The sequence below is a fragment of the Monodon monoceros genome, unplaced genomic scaffold, assembly GCF_005190385.1.
Source record: "Monodon monoceros isolate NGI ecotype Baffin Bay Population unplaced genomic scaffold, NGI_Narwhal_1 Super_Scaffold_5, whole genome shotgun sequence".
Taxonomy (NCBI): Eukaryota; Metazoa; Chordata; class Mammalia; order Artiodactyla; family Monodontidae; genus Monodon; species Monodon monoceros.
The window spans coordinates 79,335,573-79,361,429 of record NW_021703782.1 but is presented as its reverse complement, the minus strand read 5'-3'; the positions used below and the strand labels follow the sequence as shown (position 1 = coordinate 79,361,429).

The 25,857-nt window shown below is 46.9% G+C and overlaps 1 protein-coding gene across 1 annotated transcript in view; it reads right to left on the bottom strand.

Annotated features, from left to right (window-relative positions):
* Nucleotides 1-25,857, bottom strand: part of TMOD1 (tropomodulin 1) — an 80,789-nt gene that overhangs the window by 38,112 nt on the left and 16,820 nt on the right. The window contains exons 2-3 of the mRNA XM_029202943.1: nt 21,562-21,712; nt 2,322-2,478 (exon numbers count right to left, since the gene is read on the bottom strand). Of these exons, the coding sequence (XP_029058776.1) occupies nt 2,322-2,478; nt 21,562-21,705 (301 nt within the window). The 5' untranslated portion in view covers nt 21,706-21,712. The remainder of the gene's footprint in view (nt 1-2,321; nt 2,479-21,561; nt 21,713-25,857) is intronic.

Here is a 25,857-nt window from a genome sequence, read left to right as displayed (position 1 = left end):
TGGGAGTCTGGTGAGCTGTTCCCGGCTTGGGGCCAGGTCAGCGCTCTGCAAAGGGGCAGCAGGACTGGTTTATATATCGCCCCGATTCCCTTCCCCATCCCCCATCTCATCTCCAGCTCCTCCCCTGGGAGGGGGATGGGCACACAAGGGAACAGATGTTAGTAATGACTCACCAACTGTCTACTCAGGTCTGCTGCTGACTCTCTCACAGCCTTGGTTTCCCCATTTTTCAAATGTGTAGTGGGGATAGTGGGAATTTTAAGGCCCCATGAAATCCAGAGATTTTATTATCTTCACCTGCTGCACAGAAATCACTCTTCATGGTACAAGTACCTTGCTTAAAACCATCTTGTGCCTACGCTCTCAGCCAGGCACCCCCAGCCCTTATGGTCAAGGGCCCCTTCCCCTGCCGCCAGCTCCAGGGTGCCTCAGACCACACAATTCTTCCAAAGCTCTGTAATCCAGATGTCTCCTGGGCTTCCCTGACCTTCCAAGTTTTCAGTAAAATCTGGACTGAGCTTCAATTCCAGGCACTGGGATGGCTAGAAGTCCTCCCTGAAATGCCCACACCTGCTTGCTCTTTCATTTTATTATTTATCAGGCAGCTACTCTGTGCAGCATTGTGCTAATACGACAGGGACACAGAAAGACAGGGATCCTTGGCTCATCATGCCGACATTCTTGGGGGTGAGGAGAATGGAAGAGGTGGAACACAGACAATTAATTACCCAATTAATTAATTAATTAGAATTAATGCTTTCATTCAACAAATATTTTACTAGGTGCCTACTACATGCTAGGGTTTTTGAGGTATAGAGATATAACAATGAACTAGACAGATGTGGTACTTGTACCCATGGAGCTTATATTTGAAGGAAAAAGCCTGTAAGATCCATTATGCATATATTTAATTTGAATTCATTCATTCATTCAACACCTCTCTCCTGAGCCCTACTGTACACTAGGCCCTGTGCTGGGTGCTGGGGGAACTGTGTAAGCAAAAGCAGCTGAGTCCCTGCCTCATGGAGCTTACAGGCCAGTGTAAATAAATACATAATGATAAAATAAGAATTGCTCTGAAGAACACACACAGGCTCCCGAGATGGAGAATAACCAAGGGGGAATTGAAGGGATGGAATGTCCTAAACAGTGGAGACCGGAAAGGCTTTCCTGAAAGAGGAGACAGTACAGTTGAGACCGAAAGGGTAATAATAGCTAATATTGACATAGCATTCATGATGCACCGGGTGCTGTTTTAAGTGCTTTATATAGATCTTAACTCAATCTTCATAACTCCCTCAGAAGGCTGGTAATATTCATCAACCCCATTTTACAGATGAGGAAATGGAGGCACAGCAGGTTTAAAAATGTACTCAAGGGAATTCCCTGGCGGTCCAGTGGTTAAGACTGCACTTCCACTGCAGGGGGCACAGGTTAGATCCCTGGTCGGGGACTAAGATCCTGTAAGCCACGTGGCATGGCCAAACAAACAAATGTACTTGAGTTCACACAGCCTAGTAAGGGGTAGTGCCAAGACTGTAGCCAAAGTAGACCCAACTCCAGGCTATGTTTCTAACCATTACGCCTCTTACAGAGGAGAGAAGCCAGCCCTGAAGCCAGCTCGGAGGCGGACAGAGGACCAGCATTCCATGCAGAGGGCATACGTGCAAAGGTCCTGAGGTAGGAAAGAGCTTGGAGTGTTTGGGGAAGAGAAAGAGGCCTGTGGGGCAGCAGGGCAGTGAGCAAGGGTGAGTATGGTACCAGAGGACAGGAGGATGATTTGGAGTGAAGGGGAAGTTCTGGAAGGGTTGGATAGTTGGAGTGCCTCTCTGCTCCCCAGAGCCTTCTAGATGGCTTGCCTTAGTCTGGGGCAGAGAGTCTTAGAGGGGCAGATGAAGGAAGGGAAGCTGCAGCTGCCAGAGAGAGGAACTTTGGGGAAAAAGAAGGGATAATTAGGGTAGAGACAGGATATCTCTTGCTCCTGGTTTGGAGGGGACAGGTCTTGTTTGGGCCTCATGTCCTGATACCATTTTAATAGTTTCTTCTTTCCCTTTTGACAGTATCAGGTTTGTATGAAAAATAATCAGGACACCCTAGTTAAAGGGGACTTAGGGGAGTGTTACGGGTCTGGTTTACCCCAAAACTTCACTAAATCTACCCCATGCGCTGATGCTTTTGGAGTTGGGTTTGTGACTTTGGGCCAGGCAGGGATGAGGGCAAGAAGGTCCAGTCACATCTGGCCCAACACAGGGCCTGGCATACAGCTGCCACTCAATGATCATGGGGAATGATGTACTCAAAAGGGCAACATTGTTCAGTACCTCGCTTCTCCCCTGTGTAGGGGACCAGATCTTCTCGGTCCTTAAACTCCTTTGCTTGCTTTTCCAAGTGATCCAAGAGCTCCTCCCTTTTAAAGGGGCCCGTGGGCGCCTTGGTGGTCTGATCCTTCTGCCTCAGGCCCGCAGGCAGCAGTGCATTCTACAGTGGCAGTTGCGGGGCAGGTGCACAGAGAGAGAGAAAGAGAGAGAGCAGTCAGCTGCTGAAGATTTGCATTCCTCCAGAAACTCATCACTGAAAAACGGGGAGCTCAATCTAAGTCGCTCATTTACATGTAAGGAAACTAACAACATGGGAGAGGCAGAGGCTTGCCCAAGGTCACTGGCAGACAGGGGCAGAGCTAGGCTAGGACTCAGGTCTCTTAACCATACCTGTTTCCCAGCCTCTAACATTGTTTTAAAGGCAAGGGGGTGAGGGGTCAGCTGACCAGGGGCTGAGCACAGCGGAGGGCTCCAAGAGCATCTGCTGAGGGAGAAATAGGATTAAGTTGGTGTTTGGATGCATGAGGGTATTTACAGCCGTTGTGTAGAAAGTGGTTGGGGAGAGAAGCAGCCCGGGGGGGTTGAGTTAGGGCCCTGGATGCAGAATCAGGCAGGAAGAGGCAGACCCAAAAAACAAGCAGAGAAAGCTGGGCAGGACTGCGGGAAGGGCCAGGCATGCTCTCAGGCTGCAGCCCTGGTTGGCCCTACCAGCTGCTTTCTACCCTCCTGACTGTCGTGCTCATGCATGCTGGCTGTTAAATATTTTGAACGTTGCCCGTGGAGATGGGTCTCTCAAGAAAGATAGCATCAACCAATCACTGTGTTCTCTTCTTCAAACATGGACAGGCTTCTAGGTGTGGGCTCACTACTAAGGCGGATTCCTAATCAGGGTGGATTTGAATCACATGGACTTCACTTTAACTCAGTATCGTAGAGATTCAAAGAAGTTTACGGTTGCCAGGATGCTTACAGATCATCCAGTGTACACATGCTCCCTTCAAGAGGAAACTGAGGCCAAGAGCAAAGAAAGACTTGCCCCAATCTAGAACCAAAACCAGGGTCCTTCTTCAGATTTGGGGGAAGAGGGCAACCTTCTAGTTAGATCATTGCTCTCTCCCCACTCCCTTTCATACGGGGAGGTCAGGAGGATATGGGGAAGGCTGATGTGAGCAGAATCTCACCTCACTTCTTGCTGCACCCCCAAAATGGCTAAATTGGAGAGCCGTTCCGTCTCCAATCTTTGTACCAGCAAAATGCATATCTTCACTCACTCACTCACACTTCAAATCCTTTCCTAAAAGCCCCCTCTGAGAGGGAAATACTATCAGCTATAAGAAGAGAGCTCTGTGCCTGGGACATAGAAGGACAAAGCCTGGGAGGGAAATGCTACTGTTTGACTGCAGTATGAGTTTTTTTTGTTTTCTGTTCTTTTTACAAGATAGTTTACCACTGTGCTGTTCCACTAAGAGTGGTGGGTGCAAGATCAGGAGACTGGAGTGTGAGCGCAACTCCGGGAGAGCTGAGGTGAGCATGGCCTAGCACACTGATCGGTACACACAGGGGCTCGGAGAGTGGGGCTGGTGTATGTGCAAATGCATTTAGGCCACAAGTCAAGAGGGACATTTGGGAGTTGGAGCACATTATGAGAGGACGGCCAATAGGTAGAAAATCAAGCCGTGACTGATTTGTGGATGAGTGTCAAGAACATACGTGGTGCCACAGATAACCTAGTTTTCCTTAAGCAGCAGTCCTCAGACACTGTCCACCGTGATATGAAGGATGGCTGATGGTCCACAGATGAGCCACATTTCCACGGGTATGTCCCAGGTGAGACAGGATTTCCTGTGGCTACTAGTGTGTGTCCATTCAGTGAAAGTACATCTACCGTAGCCCAGATGAGTGAGGGCACAGCCTAAATGTCAGCAAATGTCCATCTGTGATTACCCATAATAAGTAATCAAATTCTTTGTGACACGCCAGCATGTCACAGTTACCCCACACCAGGCTTAAGCCCTGACTTGGAGTAATGATGTCTCCAGCAACATGATCTTGGGCAAATCTCACCGTTTCTCCGTTTCTCTGGCTGTAAAATGTGAATAATAACAGGCACTCTCTCAGAATTGTTGAGAAAAGTAAATGAGATAGTGCAGAAGAGTGGTTAGCACAGTGTCTGATACAGTGAGCACATACATTATCATCGACTATTGTGGCTGTTCTAAAATCAGATAAAATACCTTATACCAGGAGGTTGGTTACCCAAATATGTTGGACAGGGTATGTGTTATCCCAATATATCTTAAAATTCAAAAAAGGAACACATACAAATATAAAATGAATTAAGCATGGAAAGCAAGTGTTTTCCCAATGATCCCCACAGGGAAGACCTGAGAGATTTTTGTCACCATAAAGGATTTTGATGGCAGTGAGGTGCTGGGGCACATTCTGACTTCCGAAAGGCTCAGTATTGTGATGGGAGAAACCCATGATGTTGTAACTGAGGGGAAAAGGGTTTGCAAACTCACATCTCGTTTTGAATATATCTGATAGAGGCCACTGATTCAAAGTAGGGTTTTTCACATTTTTTTCTTTTTCTTTTTTTGTATATACATGAGATAATGGATGGTCACTAAACTGGTAATCATTTCATGATGTATGTAAGTCAAGTCTTTATGCTGTACACCTTAAACTTCTACCATGCTGTATGCCAATTATATCTCAATAAAACTGGGGGCGGGGAAAGTAGGGTTTTCAATGTCAGCACAAGAGGTATTTGGGGCTGGATGATTCCTTGTCATGTGGCTTGTTCTATGCATTCTTGGCTGGTTAGCAGCATCTCTGTCCTCTGTCTAATGGATGCTGGTAGCACCACCCCCCTCCTAAGTTGTGACAGCCAAAATGTCTCCAAATATCACCAGATATCCCTGGTAGGGGTGCAAAATCGCCCCTGATTGAGAACCATTTCAGTGTTAAAACTGAAGCCCATATCATTCTGATAGGGGAGTGAAGATGTTTTTAATGTATTTTAAAAATATTACTTAGATGTCATGTTAAAATATAGTTTCATTTATCTTTATTGAAAGCAGTTGACTTTTAAAAAAACAAAAACATGTAAGGCCTTTTCTAACAATTCTTAGCTTATTGGATTTTTAAAGTAAATACTAATTTACTTTAAAATTTTACTTTAAAATTACTTTAAAAATGAGGCTGAGAGTATCAGCCTCATTAGGAGTTTATTTTCATTCTATCAAATGGTGCGTCTAGTGAACTATAACGTGATTTTCAATTAAAACCAGACAGTTGTATATTTTTTAAACTCATGATTATTTATCATTGTAACTTGTTTTCAAAAACAGCATATGAACTCACATGATATACAAGAATTAACTCAAAATAAATCAAAGACCTAAATGTAAGAGCTAAAACTATAAAACTTTTGGAAGAAAACATAGGCATAAATCTCTGTGACCTGGATTAAGCAATGGTTTCTTAGATATGATACTAAAACAATAAGCAACAAAAGAAAAAGTAAATAAATTGGACTTCATCAAACTTGAAAATGTTTGTGCTTCAAAGGAAACTGTGAAGTAAAAAGACAACCCACAGTTTGGGAGAAAGTTTTTGCAGATCATATATCTGAGAAGGATCGAGTATGCAGAATACTTAAAGATCTCCTAAACTCAAAATATATAAGAAAAACAACAGAATATAAAAATGGGCAATGGATCTGAATAGACATTTCTCCAAAGAAGATATAAAAATGGCCAGTAAGCACATGAAAAGCTGCTCAACATCATTAACCATCAAGGAAACACAAATTAAAACCAGGGTGAGATACTACTTCACACCCATTAGGATGGCTATAATAAAAAAGACGAGTAAAAACAAGTGTTGGTGAGAATGTGGAGACACTGAAACACTCATACACTGCTGATGGGAATGTAAAATGGTACAGCCCCTTTGGAAAACAGTCTGGCAGTTTCTCAAAAGATTAAAAGAGTTATCATATGAGACAGCAATTCCACTCCTAGGTATATACCCAAGAGAAATAAAAGAATATGTTGACACAAAAACTTATACATGAACGTTTATAGTCATAATAGCCCAAACGTGGAAACAACTCAAATGTCTATCAAGTGACAAATGGATAAATAAAGTGTGGTATATCCATACAACAGAATACTATTTGGCAACAAAAAGAAATGAAGTACTGGTGCGTGCTACATCATAGATGAAACCTTGAAAACATCATGCTAAGTGAAAGAAGCCAGTCACAAAGGACTACATAGTGTCTGATTCCATTTATATGATATGTCCAGAGAACAGTCAGATCTGTAGAGACAGAAAGTAGATTAATGGTTGCCTAGAGCTGAGGAGGAAGGTGAGAAATGTGGAGTGACAGCTAATGGGAACAGGTTTCTTTTTGAAGTGATGAAAATGTTCTAAAATTGACTATGGTGATTGTCATATAACTCTGTGAATATACTAAGAAACACTGAATTATATACTTTAAATGGGTGAATTTTATGAATTTTACATCTCAAAAAAGGCATTATTAAAAATGGACTATGGGGCTTCCCTGGTGGCACAGTGGTTGGGAGTCTGCCTGCCAATGCAGGGGACACGGGTTCAAGCCCTGGTCCAGGAGGATCCCACATGCCGCGGAGCAACTGAGCCCATGTGCCACAACTACTGAGCCTGCGAGCCACAACTACTGAGCCCACATGCTGCAACTGCTGAGGCCCGTGCGCCTAGAGCCCGTGCTCTTCAACAAGAGAGGCCACCGCAATGAGAAGCCCGCGTACCACAATGAAGAGCGGCCCCTGCTCGCCACAACTAGAGAATGCCCGCGAGCAGCAACGAAGACCCAATGCAGCCAAAAATAAATAAAAATAAATAAATTTTTAAAAAATGGACTATGTTAGTGAGGGGAAAATTACAAAAGTGGCCAATGCAATAAATTAAATGCCCATGGAATGCTGAGAACACAGGCTCTTCGTGTGTCAGTGGCCAAAAATGATGCTGAGATTGGGCAGGCTAGAGCTAGCCGGATTTAATATGGTGTCTTGTTTTACAGAGCAAGGTGCCATATTATGTAAATTCATCATGGAGCAGTTAAATGTATAAGAAAATGCTGCCTTGGATGACTATTAGAACCTGAAACTGACTCTCAGACCCAGCCTACCCAGTTGGTGAGGAAAGAGTTCCCACAACCATTTTGGTGTCACCTTCGACCAGGACAGTATTTGTTGAACATGTATGTGTAGAAATGTATCTTTCATTCCTTCATTTCTTATTCGTCCAACAAACATCCATGGAGTGACTATTATGTGTCCAGGCAGTGTGCTAAGGCCAGGACCCCACCAAGGGCTCTCTAATTTGGAATAACTGAGGAGACAGAAGGTAAATGGGGGAAGCAGAGTAAAATGAGAGAAAAGTCTCAATTACAGCACGTGTGGAAAACAATGTATTGTTTTAGTTTTTAAGGTTAATCAAGATCCTAAAGTGGGGTCCACTTTACTGAATAGCAAAGAATAGTCGATAACTAGCCTCTACATTCCTGTAAAGGTCGTATACGTCCATGATGCCTGCTGGTAATTGGAACGATCTAAACTTTAAGGCACTTAAGTCTCATTCTCCTAATCTTAATGTCTGCACAGGGTAAATTTGCTGGGCACGTGCTTTCTTTATATTTAGCTCAAAGCATCAGTCTGCTCCTCCAAGACAGATATCGCTTCTGCATGAGGGGAATCTGTATTTACACACACACATCACATGGACATCTTCACTCCAAAGACCGGTGGGTTACGGGTGAGATTTGCTTTAGGAGACAGCTTTGGTACAATATATATGACTTGGTCCTTACTTACAATTGGAAATTTACTTGTGTGAGGAGGGCAGTGACTAATGCCTGGGCGATCTCCTTATTATAGCCTGACAGGAAAGTTAGTGTTAGTTTTAAGGAGGAAGAATTTCTAGACACTCTCTGATCTTAGCCTAAATATAAAATTATAGCTGTTATGCGCTTGGGAGTGGGGAGGACTGTGGCACATTGGAGCTAATTACTGCCGTGTAAGAACGTGGGTGGTGTTCTTAGATCTGCTCAACTTTAGGTGAAAGCTCTTGATTTTTAAATATTGACACATGATCCAAATATTTTAAGAACAATGTTCAGACCAAATAAAACACAGATGCAGGCCAGTCCCAGCCCATGGGCTGGCACTTTGCCACCTCTGATCTGAGGTTCCTATCAGACTAAAATTCCAGGTAGAGAAAGTCAAGATACTCATTCATTTATTCCACACATGATCACTGAAAGTCTTGTTCCTTTCAGGCTCTGGGCCAGAGGAAGAAAGAGGTTGTATACATGGGTTTTTAATTTAGAGGTTTTAAAAAAAAATTAAAAACGAATCAAAAGTTTAATATGTTCTTGGAAATAATCACAGAGGGAAAAATTAGGCAATCTCTTCCTGTAGTTCCCTACTTGTGGTTTTTTAAATGGTGACTTCCTTTTAATGTTGTAAAATTAAAACTCGGATGTGCAGCCTGACAGGTTAACATCTTAGCCTAATTTTCTCACCCAAGCTCTGGAGTCCAGCTGCCCACAGGACAATGAAAACTGACAAATCCTCAACTGCATTGTTAGGAGCTCTAACACCCTGCAAACAGGTGAAGTAAAGGCCACTGCACAATTATCACTATAATTATCTAATTATAGATAGCTGGGGCTATGAGCGACTCCATCCTGGCTAGAACTACTGCGGGCTGGGTTAGAAGTACACACACAAGCAACACATACACACACATACACATACACATACAATGTATTAAAAGGATCATAGACTCCTGGCAGCTCAGAGCTGCAAAGCCCTGAGACAGCCTCTGGGCCAATTCTTTCATTTTCAGTTGGGGAAACTGAGGCAAGGGAAACTGAAGTCACTTGCCCGAAGTCACACAGCTTGTTAGCCACACAGCGAGGAAGCCTGAGCTGATATATAGGTGACACTGCACATAATTAGCTTCTCAAGGATCAGTATGATTGTCTTCAGACTAGTGGCTTAGCATATATACAATGTCCTTTAACCTGGTTCTTCACAGTGACAAAAAAACAAGGAATTTTATCACTTTTCCCCCATAAATGAACTACGTCTAAGAACAAGAGAATGTACAATGTGTCCCCCCCCCTTGGGCTGGGCTCCAGGAGTCCTGGGTTTCTGTTCTGTGACTGAACCATACACAGCCCCCTGGAAGAGGGTGGACCGCGCTCTTTATCGGGTATTGGCAGCGAGGGCCGGGGAGGGCAAGGGCCTTGCCTGAGGTCACACGTGGACCGAGAGCCCGGGCTCCTGAGTTCCAAGCCCCAGAAAGCTTTCCATCCCACCCGGCTGCCTTCCTCTAAGAACGGATCCTGGAAACCAGATGTGGCCCCGTGTGAGAACCAGGCTCCCTCTCCGGAGCGCACCTCTTTATCACACTGGTCTCCGTTTACAGGTGGAGAAACTGAGGCACAGAGACATGGAGTTACTGTCCCGGGTAAGAGTGAAGCCCAGGAGGTAGATTTCTCAGAATTCCCACTGAGAAATTTCTCTCTCCCTCCTGCTTCAAACGACCTCAGCCTGCCCCAGATGCCCGCCCTTTCCCCCGTCCACCACAGCAGCAGCCCGAACATTGAACAGGCCAGTCAGCCATCCAGTTACCTTTTACAAGGTATTTGACCCAAATGCTTTTTTTCAAGTGGCCTTGAGGACTTTTATTTTGCAATTATCTTTCAGGTCTGATTCCCCTTGTGTAAAGCGTGGCCCTCCAGTGCCTCGCGGCCCAGTCAGGAGACAGAGCGCCCGGCCTCTGCCTCATTCACCAGCAGCTTCCAGATCCCACTAGAGGTCACTCAGTGGGGCTTCAGCAGAGCTTTCTTGTCACATATGGCAGAACCTAGCCTGAGAGCACAGCACTCGTGCTTCGGTCACAGACGGGACAACCGGGTCCAGACCTCTAATAAGCCCCCTTTCTCCATACATTCCCCACCCATCCACCCGCCCAACGCAGTCTGGACCTCCTCCTCTCTTCCTGTTCTCTCCAGAAAGAGCCAGGCCTTTGCCTCAGCCACCATGACCCTGCTGCAGGACTGGTGAAGCCCAGGAGCTAGCACATCCCCCGGACAGCTTTACAGGGTATTCGTGCTGACATCCAAAGGCACCCTCGTAGCCCAAGCCCAGTAGTTGTTTGTGGTGGAACCTATCGCTCACGACGGCACACTTTGTGTCTCTCTGCTGTTCATGGCACAAGGTGAGGCCAAACCTTCCCTTCCCGGCATTCTCCTAATCCTCCTTTTCTGCCTCATGTACAAGGAAAATGTTCCACGTTCCCTGCTGTGCGGGGCACCCTGAGACAATGAATGAGTGATTGCGCTCCACAGGGGCCCAAGAGAGGGAGACACGCCCAAGTGTGAGCAGCTTACTCTACCCGGGCTTCCTGGAGGCGGTGGCTCCTGAGCTGAGTGAGTCCCAGGGCACTAGGCAGGACAGCCGGGGTAAGAGAAGAGAGGAGAGGGATGTTACCAGGGGATAGCACCGCGGAGACAGAGGCTTGGCAGGATGAGGGGGTGTGGCTCGCCAGGGGAAGGAGTCTGAGGCTGCAGGGTTTGGAAACGTCTCCATCCGAGGGGAACCGGCCTAGTTCAAGCTGTGCTGTCTCTTGCTGGGACCATCAGAGTAGCCTCAGGCTGGCCTCCCTGCCTCTGGCCTCTCCATCTGCACTCCCTTCCCCTTCTATCAGCCAGACGGACCGCACCAACTGGCGCATCTGACAGGGTCACTCCCCAACACACTCACAAATGCTCAGCACCTCTACTAACCCACAGAATCATGACTAAATTCATCAGCCAGACATGGAGAGCTTTTCATGATTTGACCTCAACCTACTCCAGCCTCCCGATCTTCTCATCTTTAAGTATTCCATGTTCCAGCCACTCCAGGCTGCTCCGCATTCCGCAGCCGTGCCCCACACCCTCACCCTGCCAGGGCATTGCTCAGGCTGTGCTCTGTGCCTGGAATTCCATCCCTCCTCCCCTCCCTGCATACACCCTTCAAAGCCCTTCCCTTGGGCACCCTGTCCAGCCTTTGCTGTGCTCCCGGCACTGATCTGGTGATTCTCTTTCCAAACACCCTGAGGCATCTTGCCAATTCTTATATAATGTTCCTTCTAATTTGTATTGGAGCACATTTATGCGGTATCCCTCTCCCCAGGGAGACTGAATGCCCCTCAAAGGCCAGCTGGGACGTATCCTAGTCATCTCTGAATCTCCAGCACCAAGCAGTGAGCGCTAATGTGTTCTGAATTGTCCAGAATCACACAGCACTGATGCTCCAGCAGGGAAAAGATGGTATTTCTTGGACACCCTTCAAGTCAGCATCACACCTGCTGCCCTGAGCTGTTCGCTGGGCACCCAGCTGCTGCCCCAAGCAGGTCTGGGGAAGGGGATGCATTATGAAGGGTGCTAGAGTGCGGGTGCCCACCACGGGACCAGAGCTTACTGATGGAGATTTTGGAAAACGCCAAGCTAGAGAGTAAGACCTTCGTAATGTTTCCTTTGGGGATCTGGATTTAAATTCCTAGCAACTCCTCTCACTCCTCCTCAGAACTTTTGGCAGAGCAGAACATCAGGCCATCAGACTGGCAAACCCATAGTGACAGACTTCAAATTGTCACCAATATCATATCTCCCCTTCTCCAGTAATAAAAGCACTCCACCCTTAGCTGAGCACATGGCCACTTAGATTAAGGACTACTTTTCCCAGGCTCCCTTGCATCTAGGTTGGGTCATGGTATGAGAACTGTCCAGTGGCAACTTCCAGTAACTTTCCTTAAAAGGTACTTGAAAAATGGCTTTTCTCCTTTTCTCCACCCCCACCCCTTTTCTTCTATTCTAATGCCTGGAATGCAGCTATCCTGGCCACCACCTTGGATCATGAGGATGGGGGCTACACCTTAGTGATGGCAAGGACGTGAGCTGAATGGAACCTGGGACTCTGGGATGTTTGGGGAGCTAAGCTCCCTACCTGCCCTAGACTGCCCACCTCTGGACTTTTATGAGATGAATAAACCACTGCTTACATCATGTTATTTTGAATCTCTATTACTTACAGCTAAACTGCATTCTAACTGACAGCCTGGGTTCTCATCCCAGGGCTTTGAGGCCACAAACAGGGCACTGGTGCTCTCTGACTTTGAATTTCCTTTCTGTAAGATGGTCAAGATCTCCTTTAGCTTGAAACCTCAGAATAAAGCCTTGAACTCTATCTTAGAAACAGATTATGACAATCAGTTTTATCACCACAGGGCATGATTGTTCACTTTCATTCCACTGAACAGACACTGCATTATGGGGAGACTCTGTCAGGGCAGCTGCATCTGGTTGTGCAAGTTGTACACTGGCACAACTCCAAGGGCATTATATGTTCTCTGGTTTATGTGAACAGTGGTTGCTGGAGTTGTGCAGTGCAAAACTTGCACAACTGTACCTGTGGTGCTACAATGTGGCTCTAAATTGCAAGAACCCTAGATTCTAGTGGGCAAATCATATATTCAGGTTCAACAAACATTTATTAAACACCTATTATGTGCCAGGCACTGGGCTAGGTACTTTTCATCTATCTACCTACCTATCTATCTATCTATCTAAAAATCTGTCATGTGAACAGAGTCAGAATTGGAAACTGGGAGCCCTATAGTCCAATCAAATGCCAAAACTTGGTTTTGTCTGTATATTTGAATGAGCTGCCAACATTTTCAAATAGGAAACTTGCACATAAAAATTCAGATTTCCAGGCTCTCTCTTTTTTAAAATTTTTAAAAATAGATTATTTTATTTATTTATTTTTGGCTGCATTGGGTCTTCGTTGCTGTGCACGGGCTTCCTCTAGTTGTGGTGAGCGGGGGCTACTCTTTGCTGCAGTGTGCGGGCTTCTCATTGCGGTGGCTTCTCCTGTTGCAGAATACAGGCTCTAGGCGCACGGGCTTCAGTAGTTGTGGTACGAGGCTCAGTAGTTGTGACTCGCGGGCCCTAGAGCGCAGGCTCAATAGTTGTGGCACACGGGCTTAGTTGCTCTGCGGCACGTGGGATCTTCCTGGGCCAGGGTTCAAACCCAAGACCCCTGAGTTGGCAGGTAGATTCTCAACCACTGTGCCACCAGGGAAGCCCTCCAGCCTCTCTTGAAAAATTAGATGACGTGGCAATATTGGGCAACAATTGGTGGAGTGGAACAGCAAGTGCCCTTTAGTCAAACACAAACTCTCCCATTTGCCTCAGTCCCCACCACTCCCTCCTGTCTCTGACACAGAGGCCAAGAAACAGTTAACATTTATCACTGGCTCTGTTGTTGCTTTTCTTCTTGGAAGGTAAAGTGGTAAGTGAAAAATTTCTTTCTTATGTCCACATCTCTTTCAAGAGTGGAAAAGTAAAAGATGACCCAAAATGGCCACGTGCCTCACGAAAATTGGTCCATCTTCCTCCCTTCGTTATATTACCTACCTGATGTTGTGGGTGCTGGTTTGCTGCCTCTCAGGTAGAAGGTGTGGCAGTGGGAGAGATGGGGAAGAAACTGGGGGGCGGGTGGGAAGAGAGGGTTAAAACTTTATCTATGGTAATTTTTTTTTTCTTTTTAAGGGTGATCTGAATCAAGTAAGGCAACATTTTTACATTTGTTAAGTTTGGATAGTGGAAACATAGGTGTATTCTGTACTCTATTATATGTTTAACATATTTCCTATTAAAAATGTCAAAGTCAAAAAGGTGCTGTGCTGGGGGCTTGGAGGGGGAGGGTCAGGAAGGCTTCCCAAGGGAGAGGTGGGGAGGTTGGGCCTTGAGAAATGGGAGGATTCTGACTTGAGAATGAAGGGCTCCAGATCCAAGAGGTCCCCCAGCAGCAGAGGCAGGAAGGAGACGATGGCAGGGCAGGGAGGAGGGCATTCTGGGGAGGCTGGAGGCCGGTCTTGGGGAAGGCAGTGGGGTGGAGAGGTGGTCACGGGGCCAGAAGACAGATGGTGGGATGGGGACACACTGACACCTGGCCTCACTCGCCCTCACTCCACCAGGCCCATCCTTGGCTCTGTGCACGGCCGGCAGTGTTTCTAAGGATGTGTGCCTATTTTTAGAGCAGAGATTTATTTCTTTCCATTTCAACTGTTTACTTCTGTCCTGGGCTTGTGAATCTGCTGGTTTGTGCTACAAGGGAGAACCACAGCCCTGTGGACCAAATGTGGCTGCTTCCTGCACAGCCAAGAGCATCCTCTGGTTTATAGGATAACATTTGGGCCATGAATATGGAGGATTTTATGATTTTGTAGAGTCGGGTGGGAAGCCATGCAGTGTGACAGGAAGTCCCAGGATTTTGTCCTGGTGCTGTGGCTTACTTGCTGTGTGACCTTGAACAAGTCCCTTCCCTTCTCTGGGTTTCAGGGGTTTTTTTTTTGTTGTTGTTGTATTGATTTTTCATCACTAAAGTGGGGATAGTACTGCTTACCTCAAAGGGTTGGTATGAGGATTTGATGAAATTCATAAAGCACTGGGTGAATGACATGTGTAGGAGGGACTCTGTAAATCAGGGATTCTTTATCTGTGCCGTGTTTGTATATACAGGGATAGGGGTGGGGCTTAGATCATGTCTAAGTGTTCCTCTAACTCTGAGATTCTACAGTCCTAGGTTTTCTCCTCCATCATTTCTCCCTGCAGTTCATGGTCCCTTGGTCTCAGAGCTTTTGACACATTTTGGGCTGAGGGAGACAGGTCTACCTGAATGCAGTCTGTCACCTACCAGCTATGTGATTCTGGGCATCCATTTCCTTTTCTTAAAATGATTTCAACCCCAACCTATGAGGATCAGTCTCATAGGATCCTCGTGGAGGTTTTTTGAGATGATGCCCATAAAACAGCATAGCACCTGGCATGTAAGACGACCTCAACAGAGAAATAACTGTAGTTTTAAAATTATTATTATTATTATTTCAGGCCTTGCAGGGGCCTGTTGTTTTCCATTGTTGTTTCTATAGTTGTAATGTGTCACAGACTCCCACTAGCAGACTTCAAAATCAACTTGTAAAACCCAATTTCTTTGTAAGTTTGGGGTTATCTCTACCATCTTCTCTTGTGTAAATATTTTGACCCTTTTACTGAGACACTAAAAAATATTACTCCTTTTCCTCAAAGCCTCATTAACAAGTAACATTTATAGTGAAATTCTTTGTGCTGGTGGTTTCTTTCTTCTTTTAAGATTTATATTTATGGTGAAAATAACATAACAACTCCAAGAGAAACTGAATTAGAAAAAAGTAATTTGCTGGTAATTCCCCAGCTTTGTTCTCCAAGTTGCCTTCCAGGTCCTCCCACACACATTCACAGGAGGTGGTAGTTAACAGCACAGGCTACTGGGTCTGACGCTCTGGGCTGGAATCCCAGCTCCTGGGCAGGCTACTTCATCCCTCTAAGCCTCAGTTTCCCCATCTTTAAAATGGAGCTGATAACCAAACCTCTCAGAGGACTAAAGAAGATAATCCATGCAGGGCTTTGTCCCAGTAAATGTCAACTATCTATTGATGTTATAAGAGCTCACACACTGTACCCTGCCCAAGTCACAGTGTGACTTGTCATTCTCAAACATCGCTGTACATTGACCGTTTTCCCTGTTGCCTGGTACAAAGGCAATCTGAACCGAGGAGCTGGCTCAGCTTCAGAGCAGCATGCACTTAACTCCAGAGAGACAAGAAAGGGCAGATCCCCTTGGGGAATCAGTCAACAGCAGATACTTTTAGCACATGGAGCATTCCTCTCCCGTGGGAGTCCAAGTGCAACAATCTCACGATAAGCTTGAGTTTTTCCAGGACGCAGACTAAGAGAGAGAAAGTTTGGGGGACTTTTTTTTTTTTTTTTTACTGTGCCCAAGTTTGGAGTCTTCTGCTGCAAACAAAGCAGCTTTCCAACTCTGTGTACTCTACTGTGTCACATGACACGGGGGCTTAACAACTGCATCACTGAAAACATAACCTCCTGAGACATTACCTGTTAGCTGAATTCAGGTCATAAGATTGCCAGGAACTCCTCATAAAATCAGAGACAGTTAGAGCTGGAGGGGGTGTCAGAGGGCATCTAGGCCCACTGTGTCCATTTTGCAGATAGGGAAACTGAGATCCAAAGAAGGAAAAGCACTTGCCAAAGTTGGGGGCAGAGCCAAGATTGAATAAGGACCTCTGCATCTCAGACGGTTTCTAGGAAGAAAAGGGGATAATTTCTCATACACCACCTTCCCCAACTACAAAACCAGGGCACGTCCGTGGCTCAAACTATCTTCCTGAAGACTCCAGTGAAGCCTTATAGCGGTGTGACTAAGACGTGAACTTTTAGAGCCGTGTCATGGCTCTGCCACTGCCTCATTTCAGTTTCCTGGACAAGTTACCTCACCTCTCAGTTTTCTCATCCGTAAAATGGGCAGGATAACAGTGCCTGCACCATAGTATTAGGATGACGGCTGAATGGATTCATATTTTCTTTTTTTTTTTTTTTTTTTTTTTTTGCGGTACGCGGGCCTCTCACCGTTGTGGCCTCTCCCGCCGCAGAGCACAGGCTCCGGACGCGCAGGCTCAGCGGCCATGGCTCACGGGCCCAGCCGCTCCGCGGCATGTGGGATCTTCCCGGACCGGGGCACGAACCCGAGTCCCCTGCATCGGCGGGTGGACTCTCAACCACTGCGCCACCAGGGAAGCCCTGGATTCATATTTTCAAAGTGCCTAGAACAGCGTCTGCACATAAAAAGTGCCATATAAGCACTTGTTAAACCAGAATTAAAACAGGAGGAGTACAGGGTATAAGAGAGAGGGCAGCGGTCCTGGGCTGGTTCTGCTCGGGCCTGTGAGCACAGCAAGTTCCTTCCCCTCTCTGGGCTCAGTTTCTGCTCTGTAAGTTGGACGGCTGGACACCTGCCGGTCTCTGCATCCCCTCCCGGCCAGAGGCTCGGAGGCCCCTCCTGGTCTGCATACCTTTGACCTCTCCCTGTGCTGTGATTTCAGAACATGGGCTGAGGGCAGGTGAAACTCGAGCTGGAATGTCTGTGCTCTCAGAAAGAATGGAGCCCCACTAGATCTTTTCAAAACTCCCATCCTGACTTGCAAATCAGGTAACAGAGACATCTCAGTGAAGGGCTAATTGTTAGATGGGGACAAAAACCCCGCTGGTCTCCGTTATCTCCTATCCTTGCTCTGATTTCTCTTCTCTTTTTCTTGAACTTAGAGAGAAAGGGGGCTTTGAAAATGCCCATTTGAAGCCACAATGCTACGAGGATCACAGGTCTCGGATTGCCCAACCCTACTCTGAAATTCAAGTGCACTTGTACCTTCCTCCTGCCAGAGGGGGAGGTGCCACACTTTGGAGCCTGTGTGAAATCTGAGTCTCCATGCCCCGGTCCTGTGACGCTGAGCAAGTCAGTCAGCTCTCTGCACCTCACCGGCTTCTCCAGCCTTCCAGTGTTCACACGCATACCTTCCTGTTAATCACCGGTGAGAAGGGCTCAGGGCAGCTGGCTGTGTGATGGTACAGAGGCCCTGGGAATCTGCTGCTAGGGCCAGACACCCTGATATTAGGGGTGAGGCCATTTGCCAGTTTAGAAGTGAAATGGAGCTCCTAGCTGGGGCTCAAGCAGTCCTTAGGGGCTCCACTCCTGGTTCTGAGAGGGCTCCTCCATCTGCCCCCTTCCCACTCCCAGGTCTGTTGCCTGGCTCTGACCCTTGTCATCACCTACCCAATTTGTAGCCACAGCCTAATCTAAACTCACCCCCATCCAGCGGCTCAGGGCAACTCCAACAGCCCCAAGGCCAGAAGCAGCAGGCTCTGGGGGCTCCTGGGAGTCTGTGCTTCACCCTGAAAACAGCAAAGATTCTGCAAGATGGCAGAAGGGTTGTGGAGAGGGACAGGGGCCCTTCCTTATCTTCAGGAAAGATCTCTGTCACTACCATGGGAGCCCTTCCACCTCTCACCCATCTCCCCAGCCTCTCCTCCAGTCCATCTGTCCTTAGTCAGCAAGTCCACTGACTCTCTGCCTTCGGGACTCCCTGGGCCTGCTGAGAAAAGTCCAAACTCTTTAGTCTTCCTTGTACCCCTCTGCCCCCATATCTAGCCCAAACCCCCTTCCAGGCTCAGCGAGCCCTCCACAGAAACCACGCCTAAACTCCCCATCCCCAATTACTTGCTGTACATGAGCCTTTGCTTGTGACCTTCACTCAGCATAGAATTCTTTGTTTTTATTCTTGACTTTGAAAAATCCGGGACCCAGTCCCAGTATCACCTATTCTGTGAAGCCTCCCACCAAAAAGAATTAATCCTCTCCCTGAGTGCCCCCACTTAGGACACGGTTTATTATGCCCGCTCCCCACTGGATGGAGGGCCTGAAGGGCAGAATCCCCGCTAGGCTCCCCTGCTGGTGGCCGCACAGGGGTCGGCGCATGGCAGGTAATGAGTCATGTTTACTGAATTGACTAGAAGTAGCTACATCCTCCGTTAGTTCTCACTTTTTAAAACTATCTACTCTTGCAACTCTGTACAACGGTGACCCAGGATGGAATTAGAACAGAATAACTTTATAGCACTAGAGCTGGAAGCTTGACTGTTTCTTCCCTACATCACTCGTTTTTATGGAAACCCAGGCTCATGGAAAGCGATGGTGCAGGGGAAGGAGGAACCCAAGGCTCTCCCACCAACGCTGTCTTCTAATCAACCCCAGCAGCCTCACTTCAGGGACCGTCTCCTCCTGGCGGGGTCGGGGGTTGGGGGCAGCAGGGTCGTGAATAGCAAGATGAGAGCACATTGCTGGAGGGACTTGTCACTCTGTGTGGCCTAGGGCCCAGCACCCCTAAACAAGGATTCTGGGTTATCTAGAAAGAAGACATTTAATCAAACCCGGAGATAAGACCAGGTTATAAGCTCATGGAAGCTTAGCTTTGAATGGGACCAACCAACTCCATTATTTCATGGATGGCGACACGGAAGCTTAGGGATGGACAGCAACTGGCGCAAGGTCACACGAATGTAAGAGACAGGGCCAGGGTTGCACCTGGGACACCTAACCTCTAGTCCTGCATATTCCCTGCTAACCTACATTCCCCCTACACTAGCTGCAATTACTTGAGGTTAATGAAATGGTAGTGTTTTCTTGTATGGATCACTGTTAAACTAGGGTTGAGCAGTGACAGGTTTTTTAAAAAAGGCATGAAATATCCCATTTTTAATTTAAAAATATATCAAATGGGAAATTCACTTAATTCAGTAACATTCATTCTCTCCCTTCTCTGAGCTGGGCATTGGCCGGGGTACCTGAAATAGCCACCTCCCTCAGCTCTGCTGACAGCTCCATGGTGACCGCAGTACAGCTAGGTGGTAATACCCTGCAGGACTGGGGCAAGTGTCTCTAGGAGCCTGTACATGCTCTGAATCAGAGTCCAATATATGGCGCTTCTCCTCCCGGCCAGGATTCACGGGTCCAGAAAATGGGAGTAGCACCGCTCACTATTACCAGTGGTCCCCCTAGTGACCCACTGGCAAAAGTTGTGCATCCTGTTCCTGTGACCTGATGCTCTGCTGGCCTCAAGGTCTTAGTTAGTTCCAAAGGGAGGAATGCTTCCACTAGGAGACACAGCAGTGATTGCATTGGATTGGAGGTTAAGACTGCCACTTTGGGCTCCTTATGCCTCTGAATGAACAGGCAGAGAGGGAGTTTCTGTACCGGCTGGGGTGATTGGTCCTGGTTACCAAGGGTAAATCAGACTGCTGCTCCACAAGGGAGGTAAAGAAGAGTATGTCTGTAATACAGGAGATTCCTTAGGGCTTTCTTAGTATTGCCAGGACCTGTGATTAGAGTCAATGGAAAACTATAACAACTCAATCCAGGCAGGACTACTAATGGTCCAGGCCCTTCGGAACTAGGTTCACTCCGCCAGGCAAAGAACCACACCCAGCTGAGGCTATGGTTGCTGAAGGTGAGGGAAGTACAGAATGGACAGTGGAAGAAGGTAGTTATAAATACCAGCTATGACCACATGACCAGTTAGAGAAACGAGGACAGTGTGGTCAGGAGTATTTCCTCTGTATTTTTTTATGAACATGTTTGTGTTTGTGTGAGTCTATGTATGTGTATTAAGTAAATATCTTTGTTTTCTTCCCACTCTTATTCTCTTAACATGAAACACAAGAGGTATTGGTTTTATATGGTGGTATCTAAGTATTGTTAATTTTACATCATAGTATTAAATTATGGGAGATCAAGGAGAAAAGTAAACATTACTCAAGGACTTTACCTCTTCTTCTGGCAGGTTATACACAGGATAGTTGTATCATGTTAGGCAGAATTATGACCTTGTTATTGTCTTTATTTGGAGATAAGTATGGTTTAAGGAGATGTGTATGGGTGCCAAGTTGACTAGGAGTGGACTTGTGATGGTTAATTTTATGTCTCAACTTGACAGGGCCATGGGGTGCCCAGATGTTTAGACAATTATTCTGGGTATGTCTGTAAGGGGGTTTCTAGATGAGATTAACATTTGAATTGGTAGACTGAGTAAAGCAGATTGTCCTCCCTAATGTGGGTGGGCCCCACCCAATCAGTTGAAGGTCTGAATACATGTAGAACAAAAAAGCTGATCCTCCTACCAGCAAAGGGGGAATTTCCTTCTGCCTGATTACTCTGAGCTGGGTAATTGCTTTTGTGTTTTGTTTTTTTTCTTGCCTTTGGACTTGAACTGAAAGCACTGGCTCTTCCTGGGTCTGGAGCCTGCCAGTTATTTGACTGAAACAATACCATCAGCTTTCCTGGTTCCCAGGCCTTTGAACTCAGGCTAGAACTACACTCCCAGCTGTCCTGGGTCTCCAGCTTGCCAACTGCAGATCTTGGAACTTGTCAACCTCAATAATCATGTGAGCCAATTACTTATAATAAATTTCTTTATACATATATATATATATATATATATATATATATATATATATATATATAAAATCTCCTACCTCCTAATGGTTCTGTTTCTCTAGAGAACCCTGACTAATACAACACACACTCACACATGCACCTGCAAAGGCAATGTTACTCCAATGTTATTGTCACAGTGGGAAAGGGGAAGTGGTACTTCAGGAAGTCGGCCTACCCCTCCCCTAGGTGGTAATGGCTGCTGTCCTTGCAACTGTGACAACGTGTCCCCTTTAGTGCCTACTCACATCAGGGTCCAGCTCATCCAGCTCATTTTCCAGGGTCCTCAGCTCTTCTTCTGTAAGGGCTCCAAGGATTTCATCTTCATCCAGGTCACGGTATTTCTCTAGTTCTCGTCTGTACGACATCGTAGAAGAACTTTCTGTTCCCATCTATGACCTACCAGAAAGAGAAAAATCTTAGAAAGACCCTTCTTGGATTTGCTCTCAGAGCAAATAGATGCTTGTCACTCACATGGAGCCCTGGGCATGTTTTATGAATTGTCAAGATAATAATTACTATACTGGAATCCTGTATTAGGTTGGACTAATTATCTCATAAACCTTGCAAGGTAAAAGTCCTGAGGGCTTGCAATTTAACGACTTGTAATTGTCGTAATTGGCATGGCCGTTAGTTACAAGTAATAGGTGATTATAAATGGCTTACGAGTGCCTGAAAACTATTTTATTCCTCAAATAGTTCGAAAATTTTCTGTACAACCCTCCACCCTTCACCCCACACCCTGATGGAAAACATGAACGATGGAAATTCTGCCAAGGCTGATCTTAAAAGCAGGGGAAGTGTCAGTGGTTAATTAAGCACCTGCTGCACGCAGGCCCTTCCCCTACAGCATCTCATTCAGTCCTCCCAAGAAGCAATGACGGTAACAGCTAACTTTTACTACCACGGGCCAAGCTGGGCGTTAAGTAGTTCCCAAGGACGTTCTAATTTAACCTCTGAGGTAGGCATTTACCCCCGTCTTGCAGATGAGAAGGCTGAGTGACTCACACAAATCACACTACCAAGAGGGGACAGGACCACCATTTGAACCCCAGTCTGCTGGCTTTCCAAGCCCACGTGGCTCTAGCCATTGTATCAGGCACCTTTTCATAGAGTCACCTAACTTCATAGCCAGAAGGAGATCGCCTGGTCCAGACCTCTCACTTCACCCCCCAGGGAGCTGGCTCAGAGGGAGGAAGTGATTGATCGAGGGGGTGGGAGTCCAGGTCTGCCGCTTCCCAGCTGCTCTCCTTGCGAGAGAAGGCTACTGCATATTCTCTGTGGCACAGATGACACCTAACACCTGTGTTTGTATCCTGTCTCTGCTACTTCCATAACCATGACACTTTCACACCTGAGAACTCATTCAATACTGATGCCACACCCTGTAAATTGAATTTTTTAACTAACACCTTTTTATCAACAAAGAAACTGAGGGATGACCTAGGGCTTGACTCAGAACCCCTGTCACCGGACCCAGTGCTCCCCACTACACCACACTGCCTGTCACCTAACCTGGGAGACACAATGGGGCCCTAAGCCCTTCTGTCCCCCAGCTTGGCTGGAACTGTCTGATAACATGACAAGCCCAGCTCACACATCACCTCCTCTGTGAAGCCTCAGTGTCCCCTCTCTGAGCAAAGTTCATCACGGCCACAGCACTGTACCCACACCTCTGCAAGCAGCTCGCACGTCTGCCTCCTGCGGCTTCCTCATGGGCAGGGCCTGGGTTTGCTCCACCCCACTCTCCCGAGGGCCTGACTCAGGGCTGTGCACACAGCAGGAAGTCTTTCACTGAAATGAACCCAATTCCAGTTCTCACCTGCCATTGGTGGTCCAATCAGACCACCTTGAGGACATTCTGGGCTCTTCTCTTGGAAAATGGACAGTGTCAGCTTGCTGCAGGAGCTGCTAGCATCTCTGTGTCTAAGGCAGTTCCCACCTGTCCTGCAGCCTACGTGAGCTGAGCTCTCAGCTTTTGTTTCTGAGGCTGACAGGCTAAAGGGTGAGGCAGCAGCTCAGAGCATTTGTAAATGCTGCAGAATAAATGTGTTATTATGTATAGAGTTGATGTTATGGGTGGAACTGTGTCCCCTCCAAATTCATATAAGTTCTAACCCCCTGTACCTCAGTAACCTAGAACCACATTCCAAGTAAGAATGTGACAGTTACTTGGAAAGAGGGTTGTTGCAGATGTAATTAGTTTAGATGTGGTCATGCCAGAGGAGGGGTCCCTAATCCAATAGGACTGATGTCCTTATAAAGAAGGGAAATTTACACAGGCACACAGGAAGAACACCATGTGAAGATGAAGGTAGAGATGGGGGTGATGCTTCTGCAAGCCAAGGAATACCAGAGATTACCAGCAAACCACCAGGAGCTGGAGTAGAGGCCTGGAACAGACCCTCACAGCCCTTGGAAGGAACCAACCCTACCAATACCTGGATCTTGGACATCTAGCCTCCAGAACTTTGAGACAAAAATCTCTGCTGTTTGGGGCTTCCCTGGTGGCGCAGTGGTTGAGAGTCTGCCTGCCGATGCAGGGGACACGGGTTCATGCTCCGGTCCGGGAAGATCCCACATGCCGCGGAGCGGCTGGGCCCGTGAGCCATGGCCGCTGAGCCTGCGCATCCAGAACCTGTGCTCCGCAACGGGAGAGGCCACAGCAGTGAGAGGTCCGCGTACCGTTAAAAAAAAAAAAAAAAGTCTCTGCTGTTTAAGCCACTCAGTGTGTGGTACTTTGTCACGGCAGCTGTACCAAACTAATACAATCAGTATCACCTTCCTCACAGTGTTTTGTGGTTTTAGACCCCAATGGAAACAAACACAAACAAAACCCGTGGCTCATCTGTGAAATGACTGATGGAATTTTCCAGAGTAGAGAGAAACAAAACCTAGGAAAAGATAACCAACTTATCAATCAAAAAGCTGGGATTAATTGTTAATTTGAAACAAAGTAATTAAAAATAAACAAAAACCAAAGTTGACTAGGCTACCAAAAAAGCCTCCATTTCAGAAAGAGAGCAGAGATACGTGTTATTAATATAAGTTTGTGCATGTGTGGGCCTCTTTGTAGGAGAAATCCGAGTGTGTGACAGCTGGCTTGATAAGAAAGGTCTTGCTTCCCAAATACAGAAAAGGCCAGTGCCATCCTTTTCTCTAAGAATGGCTCAGCTTGGTCTGACGTCTTCCTTTGACCAGACCCCAAGAATGCAATGTTCAGACCATAAATGGCCCCCCCACCCCGGCTTGATTCATTTCTATTTACTTCCAAAGAAAGCACGAGCAGCTGACGATGCTCTGGTATAGATGGAAAAAAGCCTTCCTGATGCCTCTCAGAGAATAACCTAATTTGGATTTTCCTGAGTGGAGCCGGGAGAGGCCCTGTGGTCTCCATCCCAGGGCCAAGAGGACCCTAGTAAGGGCTCGGAGGCTTCCAGAATCAACTCACAGACACACCTCCGAATTAGCATCTCTCAGATGGGCCGCAAAACACGCTTCTGGTGCTCAAACAGGTCTTGGGTTGTACCAAGTTGCACAGGGCTCTCTACTCTGCCTGACTTCTCAAAACCCTTGGTCTGCTTTCCCACAACGGATGTCAGTCACCAAGACAGGGAGGGTACAAGCAGAACTTCCCTGTCCTTTGGACCATGAACCCATGTCTCTGAGAAACTGCTCCTGGAATTGGAATCTCATGGAACGTTTGGAAAACACAGCCTTAGATTCACCTCTGGGTCATATGGGGAGCCATTCAGACTCACACAAGAAGGGGCTGGGGGACAGAACCAGCTGGGACAGGTTTGGAACCCTAGGAGCTTCCCATGCTTGTTACCTTGGCCGGTTGACTCATTTTTCCTAGATGGTTTGCACTAAAACCCTTAGAAAGAGTCATGGACAGACCCTGGAGAAAGGGACGAGCCAGTACAAGGGAACAGGGGAGAGAGGAATCCATGTCAAAGCCACCCGGGGAAAAAAGGAGCTGGGAATGAGCAAGAAGAGAGGGGTAGGTGGCAACTATGGGGCCTGCTGGAGGGGGGATGGGGCTGGGTAGCAGGCTACCTCCAGAGATGCCACCCCAAGGGATGTGATCATTACATTTCCTGAAGAAGTCTCCATCTTTGCGCACACAGGAAAGTTAATGTTCCGCTTACACACTCCACGGTGCCGATGAATTTAAAACTCCTATTTCAAAGGATTTAAAAGGCCCTTTCTAATGTCAAGTGTCCTGTGAATATTACAGAGTGATGAGGCATCACATTAAATAAGCTGAGAGGAACGGAGAACTCCTAAGGTAAACTATGAAGCTGTCAGCTTCAAGCCACACTCATCTACTTGGCTCCCAGGGACAGTTTCTCCTGAGATTCTTCTCCTATGGTCAGTGATGTGGAAGAACTGGAGGTGGGGGACAGACAGGGCAGGAGGGAGGTGAAAACACCACGTTAATAGAGCCCACTGCAAGCTCGGCTTTAAAAGATGGCTTGGGGGAACTCCCCGGCAGTCCAGTGGTTAGGACTCCATGCTCTCTCTGCCAAGGGCCTGGGTTC